Below are 14,923 nucleotides of genomic sequence, written 5' to 3'. Positions count from 1 at the left end.
CATAGATAGCCATTTTCCACAAGCCAATCCTTATTCCCAGATATCAAGACCAAGACCCTTCTCCAGGGGAGACAAGCTCAGGTAAGATCCTTCTACACTGCATATAATGCCAGCTATACAGGACTCCAGCAAATCTGGAAGTAGAGTTCCAGGAAGGACCTCCATGTTTTCCCCCATGCCTCTCCCATACCCCAAACCATATCCTTCTATCAATCCCACCATGGCATGCTGGAAACTCTGCTCCTTGTATATGACTCTCTCTGCAGCAATCACTCTTAGAACTGGTTTACAACCTATGAGTGATAGCATCTCTACTGTGGCCATTGGCCCACAACCAAGGTTCATCAAGCCCCTGGTTTAACCTAAGAACATGCATGAACCATCCAGGGGCTATGAGAACAAGAGGAATACATGCCCACCACCTTATGCATATCCACACAATCACATGAGCTCATAAAACAATCTCAAGGCCACACCATACCATCTCCACAGGACCCAGACCTGGAAGCCTAGGATACAAGGTTCATGGCATCCAGGCCCTGGACCCAACTAGCCCCTCAACATCTAAGACCAAGCCCCAACAAGGCCCTCCTCTGCTCACTTACTGAGACTGTCCTCTGACAGAGGCCTCCACATTCACTTACTACCAGATTCTTCCATGGCAGGTCTCTGTCTTACCTCTTCATACCTCAGGCCTTCTGGGCAGGACCTTACCCTGCTCCTCACTGTCCCAGACCTTTCTCACCAGCCCCTCATTAAATCAAGCCATCCCATGACAGAGCTCATTCCCCTACTACCTCAGATCCTTCAATGGTAATGCCCTGCCCTGCCCTGCCCTGCCCTGCCCCTCACTGTCTCAGGCTATTCCCTAGCTATAAACTCCTTTTCTGAATCAACCCCAAGTATACTTAAGGCCTTTCCTTCCTTGGCTTTAAATATACACCAAGAAGTTGCCTTACATCACTAACCAGATCCAAGTGCAATACCTGAACAATGGGATAAATGCTAAATTCAGAGTGAATGACCCCCACCTCCAAATGCCTAGCAGACATATGTGGTGGCCAGCAGGACAGGAGAACTGCCAAGCATTGTGTGGGATGAAAAGTCTTGGCCACAGAAGACTCATATCACTGTCCCCAGGATGAGTAGCATGTACTGTGACTCCTGACCCTGACCCTGACCCTATCCAGCCTGCACCCCCAGCAAGCTGCAGAGCTACAGGCAGGTGTGTGGCATGGGCGCAGGGGTATCTGTAATTCCCTGCCTCTTTGCCTCCTATATGACTTGGGCCCCACCCTTGTCCTCCTCCACCCAACAAACACAGCTCAGAGAATTAAATACCACACTTCTAGCCTAACCCAGTGAAAACCACATGGAAACTTCTGTGTACACACAGTGTGCCTTGTCATCCTCTGGGCTGTGGTCACTCACCCAGTTACCTTGGTTTACCCTTCTTGGCTGCTCAGCCCTTCTTGTCCTCCAGGTCTACATATCATCTGCTCAGAGATCTGTCACCCACCCAGAGCCAACTGTAGAAACAGGTGGCTGCTTGCTGTGCTAAACCATCCTCCTACTGAAATGCACTAGGAAACTGCTGCCTATCTATTCAAAGGGACACCCCCAAGGGCTTCCCACCCACGCCTGCAGCAGGCCCTGTGTGGTCATGCCATCTGCATGGATCTGTCCGAGCTTCAGGCTGCACCTAGAGGGACTTTCCTGAAAGCACTATGGTGTGCCCTCCTCACAGAAGCACAGAGGCAAGGCCCTCTGTGTTGTTCCCCTCCCCGTTGGGGTGAGGGGTGCAGGGCAGGGCAGATAGCAAAATGTCAATCATTAAGAGATGGCAACAACTGTTTTCTAGGACTGACCTGGTGACAGCCATTGCTGCCCTCTACAGAATGAAACCTCCACATAAAAACACAACAAAAAGAGATACTCACCGCCCAAGTGACTACTGGAAAGTATTGGCTCGGAGACTCTTACCTGGTAAAATTCCCGAAGCCAGTTCTTCTGCAGGTTTTCTGGCTGTAAATTAAGAGGAAAGGGAGAGATTAGAGCACAGCCACAGCCCCAAACAGGGAGCAGAGGCTTCAGGAAGGAGACCTGAGGGCTGGCCTCATGGGGGGAAGGGAGAGATGTGCATGGGAACGTCTATCCACAAGGGGTCTGTACTTTCCAGAGGGAGACCATCCACACACCCAATGGACTCTGTGGGCTGCCCTATGATGCAAAACTGAGCAACGCTCACTTAGCCAGAGGCAGGGGCACCTATGTCCTACTGACCCACATCCTTGTTCTGTTCCCAGCTGGGGTTGTAGAAAGGGAGAGAGGAATAGCACCATATATCTGCTTCCAAAAGGCAGCAAGCCACTCCACAGTGCCATATTAGCCTCCATCATCAGACATCGTGAGGGCTCTTTGGTGAGCTGAGGCAAGAGGAGGGTGGTGTGAGGAGGGATTTGGGGAATCAGTCACAATGCTCAGAACTTTCAGGAAACAGAGTGCAGACAGAAAATCCCATGCCATGTATGTACATGTGCTCTCAAACAGGAAGCAGGACCAGAAGAGCCAAGTGTCAATCATGACAAGCCCTGCTCAGGGAAGCAGGAAGAACTGTGGCCACACTAAAAGGCTCCTGAACCCTGAAAGTACTCCTTTATGCGTTGAGTCAGTCAGATGTCCTGGGTAGACCTTGGTCAGAACTTGGCATGGGGAAGGACAGTCATTAAGTAGACCTAGGAATGTCAAAGCCATTCAACATGAAAATGTACTTTGCACTCTGAAGTACATACTTAATTAAAGTTGCAAAGGCTATAAACATAATGGTATATGTCTGTCTGTCTGTTAGTTAGTTAGTTAGTGATTTTTTCACAAGGTGTTCCTCTGCCACTGAAACTGAAGTCTCTGCCCAGGTCATCTCAAATAGGCAGAACTTGAACACCCAGAAGCAAGGTTCAGAGGAGCAACACCCAGGCTGCCCAGCCATAGAGAGATCCTAAAGCACTCCCAGCACTTTGCCCACTGAGTGTCCTGACGGTTATGGAGATAGAACTACAGAAAAAAATTAATGATGGGAAAAAACTGGCAAGGAACAAGAGAATCACAGACCATACACAGCACAAGAAGACTCCACCAAGTCTCAAACACAAGCCAGGTGAGTTTCATGGTACATGAGACACGGCCTCCCTGCCCTGTCCTCACAGAAGGAAGCAACAGGGCACTACAAAGACAAGCCAGAATAGGGCAAGGACATGAACAGAATAGCCAAGAGACTCAGCATCATGTGCCACGGAGGAAATGCCGATCCAAAACTAAAGTATCCTGGTATGCTGGGGCACACTGTAGTCCTAGCACTGGAAAGCAGAGGCAGGAGGGTTGCTGCAAGTAACAGCAGCCTGGTCTACAAACTGACTTCTAGCCTACATAGGTAGAGCCAGCCCTTAAGATAATTAATTAATTAGCCAGACCATCAAGGCAGATTATACCATGGTTAGGATGCTGGAACACTGTCAGAGAAAAGGGTAACAAACAGAAACCCTCTGTACTGCTGGAGGCAGCAATCTGGCTGCTTCTTGAAATCTGGACCATTTAACCAACAAGTCCACTCCTCTGAATAACCTCCAGATAAGTAAGAATGCACTCCACATGGACCCTTATGTTGACAGCAGACAGAAGGCAGACACAGCTGAATGCCCACAATCAGAGAGCACAGGATCTGGGGCGTGTGCACAGAGGAAAAGCTCAGCAGGTTTGATCCTCGGGCCCCACAGACTCTCTAGGCCCAGATAGAAGATGAGTCCTGGAAGGTAAGCCCTGCTCAGGGTAAGCCTCTGAGGGTCTGTGGAAGGTGAGGGTTATCAGCAGGGGATAAAGCAAGGGGCAGTGTAGCCCCCAGAACTTCTCCATACAAGAGCCCATTGCATGCCCTTCAAGGCAGCCAGTGTCCAGGACAGTGACTCTGGAGCCACCAGTTTCAGTTCATGGAACACTAACATAGCCAGGGCTTCCACCCGCAGCACCTTCTCATTCTCATCTAGGGGGCTCTGGACGCCCTGTCAACACTCCAGGTGCCCTTAAGTACTAGAAGTGGGACTTACGTCATCGAACAAATGTCCAGCTCACTAAGCAAGTCCCCAATGTGATCACAGGCAAAGGCCAACTATGACGTCCCAGCTTCTGCCACCTGGTCCAAGAGCCCAGCTAAGTTCTGCAAAGGAGTTCCATGGTGCTTTGCTCTCCCAATCTTGGGCTTCCCTGTGCTTACAGGAAGTCTCTCAGCAGGGGACTGGCACAAGGCCACCCAGAAATCCTCTCCAAGCTGCTTGTCCTGGGGGCACAACCCACACAGCCCCTATCTTTCTAGCACTTGCACTTCTCACATCAGAACATGGGTGTCATGAGGCTTCAGAATAAAAGAATGGGACCCTTACGAGAGAACAAGAACCATACTTCAGGACAAGCCAGCAGGAGTGGCTTGAACTGAGCAAGGACAAGGGAAGCCCGGATTCCAAAATCAGTTCTTATTTCAACAACACCTGAGCACTTATCACTTCTGTAACCACCTCTACAGAAAGAAGCTAAATGAGGAGCTAGCTGAAGTACATTCCCCAGCCTGGGGCATATACTACTGCCCTCTCCTGTCACTTACACTGTAACAACAGCACTGAGGGGCATCTGCCTAGGAACATAAGGTGTGATGATACCAGGTCTTTCCACAATCTTGGGCTGCAAGGGACGTTAGCATGGTGACATATGTGTGCCTATGTCTCATGGTCACTCAACTGGCTAGGCATGCACTAGGCATGGCTAGGCACTAACATGGTACACCTTTAAGCCTGAGACCCCCTCACTGTCTCCCTCCTGTGTAGATAAAACACACTTTTCAACCTTCATGGGAACCAACTGAGCACCTCTGTAGCCTGCACCTTCTCCTGACATCTGAATCTTAGTTCCTCACTGTCCACAGAAGCTGAACCCAACACATGTTCTCGCCCAAACATCACCTTTCCTCAGTCTCACATGAGCACAAAACCACCAGAAAGATGGAAATGGAAGGCAAGGAACGCCTGGCACAACCCAGATCTGCTGCCATGTCACACCATAACACCCCCAAATGGCCACACCGACCCAACGTTCCTCGGTCTGGCTCACACCAAGCAGTCGAGCTGTGCAAGATCTTGACACACACGCACCTCAGCTGCTGGGCTAGTGCAGTAGCTGTCTCGTTTGGAAATGGATCAGAACCAGGGTGCCAGAGATCCAGATTGCATTCTGTACAGAACCTGGCAAGCCTCTCCAAAGTGGCCCTGCTAGGAGGCTTGCTCAAGGCTATCCAAAGTGGCCCTGCTAGGAGGCTTGCTCAAGGCTATGTGGCCGTGGCCGGGAAAGCATGTGCTTCAGGACTGTAGCCCCTCCAATTTAGTTTTTGCATCACATTCATGTTCAGATCAGTAACTGGCTTTTTCCCTACTTTCACTGAGGAGCCACAAGGACGACGATAGAGTGCCAAGAAAAGGATAGCCTGTCTGCTGTGTCAGAAACACTCACAGCTGTGGAGGAGTTAGCCGGGAGTCCTAACTACATGACTGAAAATCCTCTACAGAGACGTGGGGAGAGAATAGCTTGAAAAGAACAAGGTGAGTACCATGAGGCACTAAAGTGCCCACCAGCCTTCCCTGGCCATGCTCCCTCCCACCTGGCCACCCTCCCTGGATCGTCTTCAACTGCAAGCTCACTGGCCTGACCTCCGGGAGCCTCCTCATTCCTTCCTGCATTCATTCACACTCCTGAAGGCTCCACACTCTCACTCTCATACACACTTGATCTTACACACACTCTCACACACGCTCGATCTCATACATGCTCACTCTTACACACATTCACTCTCTCACACACACTCACTCTCTCTCACACATACTAACTTTCTCACACACTCACATACATTCTCTCACACATGCTCTCTTTTGTTTGTTTGTTTGTTTGGTTGGTTGGTTGGTTGGTTGGTTGGTTGGTTGAGGCAGGGTGTCTCTGTGTAGCCCTGGCTGTCCTGGAACTCACTCTGTCAACCAGGCTGCCCTCAAACTCAGAGATCCCCCTGCCTCTGCCTCCCAAGTGCTGGGATTAAAGACATGCACCACCATGCAGCCTACACGGTCACTCCTACAGGCTCTACATTTATTTATGCCCACCCTCACCTGTCCCCATACTCAAGCACATGCGTGCTCACTCTCGGGCTCCACACCCACCCGTGCCCACACCCACACTGTCTCACCTTCTCAAACATTTGTTCTCTCATGCACTACCACACACTTGTCTCTCTCAGGCCACCATACTCCCACAGCCCTGCCTCTAAGGATGACCACCACTGTAGTGGTGCCCCATTCCGCAGCTCTTCATGGCTCTGCCCACAAGCAGCCCATCTCCCACGTCCTGTGCTTTTACCATTTAAAGAGGCTGAGCACCATGCTGGCCACACTGCCCAGTCCCAAGCAGCTACATTTCTTTGCTCGTGTCACAGCCAGGGCAGTCTGCAGTCCTCTCATCCCTCAGTAAAAGACAACGACCTCCAGATCTTCAGAGCCACTTGGCCTGACCCTCTACCCATACCCCACAGTGTAGACCCTTCCTTCTCTGGTGTCAGGGCCTCTACATTTTGTCCTCAGCATCTTAGAAGTTCAACACTGCTACCATGTATGGCCAGAGGCCACCTCCTCCCCAGCATGCCCTCCCTGGGTTACTAAGGCTCCCCAACCGTCAATCCTATGCTCCTATTTTTCCACCTCCACAAACAAGCTACAATGATATTCCCACCCTGCCTTCCCTCAGAGACTGTCACCTCCTAGCCCTACGCAATTCTTCCTTGCCTGACATGAACGGTAAGACTCAGTATGAAGGTGATGTCAACCATCATGAGGTACTGAGACACAGAGAGCCAAACAGAGCTAGACCGAGAAATGGCTGTAAGTAAAACAACCTCTCCTTGACAACCATAACAGCAGAGGACAGGGGTGAAGACACCAAGACAAATGCATGGGGCAGACAAATGCATGGGGCAGACAAATGCATGGGGCAGACAAATGCATGGGGCAGACAAATGCATGGGGCAGACAAATGCATGGGGCAGACAAATGCATGGGGCAGACAAATGCATGGGGCAGACAAATGCATGGGGCAGACAAATGCATGGGGCAGACAAATGCATGGGACAGACAAATGCATGGGGCAGACAAATGCATGGGGCAGAGAGAAGACAACAACCCTGAGCACTGCAGCAGGAGGACAGCCGTCGACAACCCTGCAGCACTGCAGCAGGAGGATAGCCGTCGACAACCCTGAGCACTGCAGCAGGAGGACAGCCGTCGACAACCCTGCAGCACTGCAGCAGGAGGACAGCCGTCGACAACCCTGCAGCACTGCAGCAGGAGGACAGCCGTCGACAACCCTGCAGCACTGCAGCAGGAGGACAGCCGTCGACAACCCTGCAGCACTGCAGCAGGAGGACAGCCGTCGACAACCCTGCAGCACTGCAGCAGGAGGACAGCCGTCGACAACCCTGCAGCACTGCAGCAGGAGGACAGCCGTCGACAACCCTGCAGCACTGCAGCAGGAGGACAGCCGTCGACAACCCTGCAGCACTGCAGCAGGAGGACAGCCGTCGACAACCCTGCAGCACTGCAGCAGGAGGATAGCCGTCGACAACCCTGAGCACTGCAGCAGGAGGACAGCCGTCGACAACCCTGCAGCACTGCAGCAGGAGGACAGCCGTCGACAACCCTGCAGCACTGCAGCAGGAGGACAGCCGTCGACAACCCTGCAGCACTGCAGCAGGAGGATAGCCGTCGACAACCCTGCAGCACTGCAGCAGGAGGACAGCCGTCGACAACCCTGCAGCACTGCAGCAGGAGGATAGCCGTCGACAACCCTGCAGCACTGCAGCAGGAGGATAGCCGTCGACAACCCTGCAGCACTGCAGCAGGAGGATAGCCGTCGACAACCCTGCAGCACTGCAGCAGGAGGATAGCCGTCGACAACCCTGCAGCACTGCAGCAGGAGGATAGCCGTCGACAACCCTGCAGCACTGCAGCAGGAGGATAGCCGTCGACAACCCTGAGCACTGCAGCAGGAGGATAGCCGTCGACAACCCTGCAGCACTGCAGCAGGAGGATAGCCGTAGACAACCCTGCAGCACTGCAGCAGGAGGATAGCCGTAGACAACCCTGCAGCACTGCAGCAGGAGGATAGCCGTCGACAACCCTGAGCACTGCAGCAGGAGGATAGCCGTCGACAACCCTGAGCAAAGCAGCACAAAGCCTCCCAAGATGTGGAAAAACACCAGTGTGAGTATGGCTAGCCCCAGAGGGGCACAACAAGTGAGCCTGTGTAAGCGCTAGTGAGAGCAAGCAAACTGGGGAGGAAGTCGGGGGAAGGCTGGCTGGCTTTGAGCAGTCACTCTCAAAGCAGGGCAGGACACTCACAAACATGGCCTCACATGAAAACACGGTCAAAGCTCCCCTTCTGGCAGTGAGAAGACCTGCAGAGGTGAGCCTCTTACACTAATAAGGGTCCATCTCCAATCAGCAGTCCCTCTGCCATTCTGTGTTCTTCCCCATGATCCCAGAACAGAGTGTAACCCTTTAAGCTGGGGACAGTAGACACTGTCAGCTAAGCTGCAGCCTGGTGGTTGTTGGCCTGTGATGTTGGTTACCACAAGGATGGAGATTTCTGAGAGGTCAGATCTGTAGGTGATTTCTGATTTTCTATAATGCTTTTTTAATGGGGAAAAAGAAGACCTTCATGGAATGACTTCATTTTAATGGAAAACATGTAAGAGTTGAGACTGACCTCTTAGCATGTCTACCACACATCCCTAACAGAGAACATGCAGAGAAGCCAAGGCAGCCGGATGGCACTGTCCCCAGAAGATCTATGAAGTGAAGATGGAAAGCTGGCAGGAGTAGCCAGGCACCACTCACTGGTGAGGTTAGGCAACAGACGAAGAGTTCCAGGCCAGTGGGTGAATCTCTATTTCCAGAATGCTGTATATATCAGGTTCTTTCTTTACTCTACAAACAAAATCCAAAGGAATTGAAGAGATAAACAATAAACTTGAGACCTCAAAAGAATAAGAAGGGGAAAAAGCAAACAGCTACTCTGTGCTAAAAAAACAAAACAAAACAAACAAACAAACAAACAAAAAACAAGCCAATAGCAGCGGCTCACGCAGGTGTACTACAGTATGCTCAGAGGTGTTGCCATCTTGGGTTCAATTTTCAGTACTACAGTAACAACAGGTCTTTCTGGATATAAAATGTAAAGAAAGGACTGGAAAGACAGCTCAGTGGTTAAGAGCATTGGCTGCTTTTCCAGAGTACCCATGTTTAATTCGCAGTGCCCACATGGCAGCTAAAAATCACAACTCCAGTCTCCCAGGAGACATGACATCTGATTCTGTCCTCTATAGACACGGCACACATGTGGTACACAGATGTCAGGAAAAACACTCATACACATAAAAACAAATTAAATATAAGAAAAATTAATTTAAAAGAGAGAGAGGGACACCTGAGGAAATGTCCACAGTTTTAACACCAAAAACCCAGAGCAAAGCACAGCTGCCACAGGAAGCGTGTCTGTGCCGAGGCCAGGGACACGCAGAGACACGCACGCCCTTCCTCATGACGTGGCACTTTAGTGGAAACTGTGGGTTTTATGGGAAGTCGGTTGGATGGTGCTATGCTGGGGCAAACGCATGAAGGAACATTTAGCTCAAGTGGACACAGAAGAAAGGATGTTCTGCTAAAGCAAGCATGTGAAAGGACACGTGATGAAGGACTCTTTGCTAACACACATGTACTGATCCACCTTACACTGCATAGTTGAGCTGCATTTCTTGGGACTCCACAGAGAGAAATGCACCAAAAAACTTCTGGTGGTGTGCTGCAGTTTCTTGCCATTTCTGCAGACTTGGGCTGATTAGCAGAATGCTGTCAGGAAGACAGATCCATATGCTGAGGCAAAACCATGTAGAGGGAGTATACATAGAGCTCATGGACAGTGACAGAGACTGAGCTAGACTTGCTATGGAGCTGGCTGTGCAATGATTGTGGTCTCACGTCTTTGCGGATCTTCTATTCGCTAAGAGAGGCACAGCGGAGAACTTTTCCTGGCGTTCCTGTTGGCCCTGGTCCCTCTTGCTGACTTACAGAGGCTGAGGCCTGGCTGTCTCTGCTAGGCAGTGCCTCCTCTGCTGATTTGTGTGTGCTGCCCCGACTCTACCAAACTAGCCTGCTGATACAGCTGTGAAGTGCTTCTAAGTGGGTCAATCTGCCGCTACTAACCTGTAAACCACACTGCCAATTTCCAGACAATACAGATGGGAATTGCTCTAAAGAACCATTTCTAAATAAGCAGGTCCACTTCCCTCGTACCTTTTCTTTCCCACTACCTCTGGTGGGTGGTGGACTAAAAGGGAGGTTAAAGTGTTTAAAAACTATCATTAAAAATAGGCTATAAAAAAAATTAAAGTTACACAGCAACACACACATCCCAGTGAGAAAACTCAAGCAAGGGAAAAAAAAGAAAGGTGTCAAACTGAAAGAGAAAGGAGAAATTATCTCTTCTCAAAGACTACGTGATCTTGAATATACAAAATTCAAAAAGTATACATAAACAGAGAAAACTCTTAGAACTAATACAATTAGCAAAACAGCTAAAGAATCCTCTCTCTCTCTCACACACACAGAAAGACACACACACTAACAGTTTTATTTATTATACCCACAATAAACAATCTGAAAACCAAAATTTTTTTAAAAATCTCATTTAGGATAACATCATAAGGAACAAACAGGAATTAAACAAGGAGGCAAAATGTGAAACAAAGAGCCCAGCTAATATAGCCACAGCTGCAAAGATGCTGGGAGACCAATGGAGAAGCTGGCACAGACCACAGAGATCCACAGCGAATGCACTAGGCAGCAAAACACCTATAAGGTTTTTCACAGAAACAGAAAACTCCATTCTAACAGCCAGGAGGAACTCTCAGGGAACCCCAAATATCCAAAACAATCTTTTTTAAAAAGGAACAAATCATACCAGGCATGGTACCTATTATCCTGGCACTAGGGAGTCTAAAGCAGGAGAAAGGAAATGGAGGATGAAGAGGTGGAAGGGGAGGAGGGAGAAGAGGAAGGGGGAAAGAAAAGAGAAGGAAGGGGGAAGGGGAAGAAAGAAAAAGAAGAAGAAAAGGAAGAGGGAGAAGGGAGGGAGAGGGTAGAGGAAGGAAAGGGAGGAAGAGATGAAAGAAGAGGGAGAAGGGAAGAGGGCGAGGATGGGGAGGGAGGAGGAGCTGCTACAACAGCAGCAGCACGAAGTTGGAGGCCCCCACTACATAGTGTCAACCACCTTTAGACCTGCAGAAAAACAGGTCAGCAAGGACTGGCACAAAGGAAGACCACGGATAGGTGGGACTGACCAGAAAGCCTAGGAATAAGTCCTGACTGATAGCCCTATGAGGTATAACATGGATACCAGAGCCACCCAGAGGGCAAACTCTTACTCCATGACCATTTAGTACAGAAAAGTAGGTAGGGAAATGCTAAAAGCAGCAATGTCATCCCAGCAGCCTGCACTGTGCTGTGCATGTCCAAGTCAGCTGAGCTGTTTTACTGAACCAGAGGTGGTTCAGGGCCAGCAATAACAAGAGGCCCCATAAATTCAACCCAATTAAGGTGAAGAGAGTTCTGGGTCTAAGACAGACACAGTAGTATGTCTGTAATCCTGGCACTCAGAAGGCTGAAACAAAAGGACTGAGTCCCAGGCCAGCTACTGCTATATAGCAAGAGCCTATCTCAAAGTGGGGAACAAAGGGAAAGAAAAGGGCAATCCTGGACTAGAATGAAAAACCTACAGCAACCTTACAACATACAGCAAAAGTGAGACAGGCTGGAAATAAACACAGGAATGAGGAGACCACCACAATCCCACAGTCAGAGACTTGAATACAGTCTTAAATCCTGCATAAAAGGGCTGAGGTGTCAGACCACCCTTAGTCCCAACACTCAGGTCAAGAACCCGGTAGCAGGAAGACCTCTGGAGTTCAAGGATAGCCTCATCTATATAGCAAGTTCCAAGGCAGCCAGGAATGGGACCATGTCTCAGAAAAGCAAAAATACAATAAAATAAAATTCTGTATCAAGGGTCAGCAAGTTGATTCTCTGGGTAAGGATACTTAGCATACAAGGCTGGTGACCCGAGTTCAATGCCTAAAACCCCTGTAAAGGTGGACAGAGAATCAATTCCACAAAGTTGTATTCTAACCCTCACACCTGCATTACAGCATGTGCACATCTCTGTCTCTCTGTATCTGTCTCCATCTCTCTCTCTTTCTCTCTGACTGTCTCTCTCTAATTTTTTCAAATAAAAAACTCTGCATATAAAGATAGTCCCACAACCCTACTAATATTGTTCCCATGTTCTTACAGATGTATGAGAAAACATGGTCTCTTCAAAGTCACAGCAGAAATGACAATCTGACATCCTAATATTTGCCTCTAATTTTCTCCCAAAATATATAATGACCATAATAGCGCAGGCAAGAACATATGGACACAAAACATGTCCATTGGCTGTGCAGTGGGGCAGACATCCTGAAGCCCCGCTGGGGCCTCCTTCACACACTTCTACCTCTTATACCCTCCAGAACACAAAATAATGGTTTATGATAGCACCCGTCAACATGGAAGCTTCTACCTTAAAGAAGCTAACATGATCCCAGTACTCAGGAGTCGGAGAGTTAAGAGCTACAAGTTGGAGGCCAGCCTGTACCACACAGCCAGAGAAAGGGTAGTGAGGAGGAAGAGAGGGAGGGTGGCCAAAATATAGCCCACCTTCAGACAAGTCTGCTGCAGCAAGTCCCAGGCAGCAGAGCCCCTCTCCCACCTCAGCCCTCAGATCCTCTCAACAGCATTCCAAATAGGAATGGAGGAAACAGCACATTTTGGAATAGCTGTCCTTCCTCCCCGCAGTGGTTACTTCTTTCTCTTTCTTTTATTCTTATAAGTACCATGCACTGCTTTCACATTTTTAACTCTTCAAGGTCTGAGGAAGAAAACCACCAAAGCATTCAGAATGCTGTAGCCAACACTGAATAACCACTGTGGCTGAAGCAGCAATAAAAGAGAAGTGATAGAGAGAGGAAATGTGTGCAGCTTCTACGAAAGCTGTGGCCCAAGTCCGGGCTGTATAAAAAGCTGCTAGATAAGCCAGAAAGGAATCATTAGCACATACACACACACACACACACACACACACACACACACACACATGAAAGAGAGTGGGTAGACTGAGAAACTATGCACAAACCCACATACACCACATGCATGAGACACTTGCCCAAAAGTACAGGTGCACACATCAACTCAAAAGCCACCTGGGTCAGGTGATTGCTACACAGATATACAGCACTGTAGAGTATGCCCAGAGTCAGGAGTCTCTCCCACTGCAAGTCAGCACAGACCTCATCTTCCTATGAGGACAGAAATGTTCTATATTTGCAATGGCCAGATCTGTCCTGGAAATGTGCTACTGTGGCTGGGTATTTTATGCTATTTTTATTGTTTAAACAATATGGGGCTGGCGGCTATGTTATTAGACTGGAGAGCTCTAGATTACAGACAAAGGAAACTGAGTTCTATGATGCAATAAATATAGCATTTACATATAAACAGGATAAGCACAGCACACACAAACAAGGACAATTCAAACCAAGCACGTTCACGGCCATGACACACATGCCCAAGACACCCAGCTGCAGTCACAGCTTCACATGCCACACTCACTGGGAAACTAAGAACACACACAGTTTCCTATGGGGAAACAAAGCTGACCACACTATCAAAGGCAATCACGCAGTCATCTTCACAGTTTGCTCCAAACACAGCTCTACACAGAAGGAGCAAGGTCCTCCTTGCCCAAGGTCCTGTTCCTGTCCTCAGAGGAAGGAGCCAACCAAGTGAGTATCAGCGGGCCAGCAGAGGCCTCCAGTGCTGCACAGACTGAAGACAAGCACAGCCAAGACCAGCTCGCCTCAACAACCCTGGGAAGGGCCGTGGCAGCAGGGCACAGATAGTATCTGTACAAGCCACTGGAGCCTGGGTGCAGACTAGTGTGAGGAGGGAATCCACGCCACTGTGTTACGGGCGTGTTGGTTACTTTTCCATTACTGTGACCAAGTATCTGACAAGCAGCCTAGAGGGGGTTGTTTGTTTTGGCTCGCGGTTGCACAGCATTCGGCTTGCAGTTGCTTGCCTCCATGTACTTGGACAGAACATCATGGCAGCAGGAGCCTGCAGTTCACCTCGGAGCACAGGACAGAGAGAAAGAGACAGACAGGGGCCAGGATCTACCCCAAAGATCTACCCCAGTGAACTACTTCCTCCAGCTAGAGCCTATCACCCCAAGTTTTCAGAACCTCCCCTGAATAGTGTCACCAGTTAGAAATGGGCTTTAGCACACAAACCTGTGAGAGGCTTCATATTTAAAACACAACTGGGCATTCCATATACTGTGGACTTTACCTCGGGTAACCTTTCAGGTTCTCAGTAAAGAGGCAGGAAAGATCCTTGCAGGCCCTGAGAAGGATATAGAAGCAATGAGGTGAACTGTACCCTGAGCATCCCCAGAGCCTACCCCAGGGATCAGGATTTTAATTCCTAGCCCACCGGCAAGGGCTCCTTCCTCACAAAGCCTTCCACCTCACCTAGGAAGAGCAAGGCAGATGTGGAGGAGGAAAGTCCGGGCACAGAGCCGGGGGTGGGGGAGGGGGGGTGATCACAGACTGCAGATTCTCCCGCCTGATTGCTGCACCACAATTGCAAGCTGTGACAGAGAGGCAGAACAGTGACAGCCTCTTTGGAGACTCAGA

The 14,923-nt window shown here is 49.6% G+C and overlaps 1 protein-coding gene across 5 annotated transcripts in view; it reads right to left on the bottom strand.

The window, feature by feature from the left end:
• The window catches only part of Inpp5a (inositol polyphosphate-5-phosphatase A), a 190,579-nt gene that overhangs the window by 123,574 nt on the left and 52,082 nt on the right, over nucleotides 1-14,923 (bottom strand). For 4 of the 5 annotated variants that reach the window (NM_001127363.1, NM_183144.3, NM_001355162.1 and 1 more), the window contains exon 2: nucleotides 1,984-2,025. In NM_001127363.1, coding sequence (NP_001120835.1) covers nucleotides 1,984-2,025 — 42 coding nt within the window. Of the gene's footprint in view, nucleotides 1-1,940; nucleotides 2,026-14,923 lie in introns of all 5 variants that reach the window. The other variant, XM_030242333.1, reaches the window with a different exon arrangement.

Source organism: Mus musculus, chromosome 7 (assembly GCF_000001635.26).
Source record: "Mus musculus strain C57BL/6J chromosome 7, GRCm38.p6 C57BL/6J".
NCBI classification, from domain to species: domain Eukaryota; kingdom Metazoa; phylum Chordata; class Mammalia; order Rodentia; family Muridae; genus Mus; species Mus musculus.
This window is presented reverse-complemented; position numbering and strand designations above follow the sequence as displayed.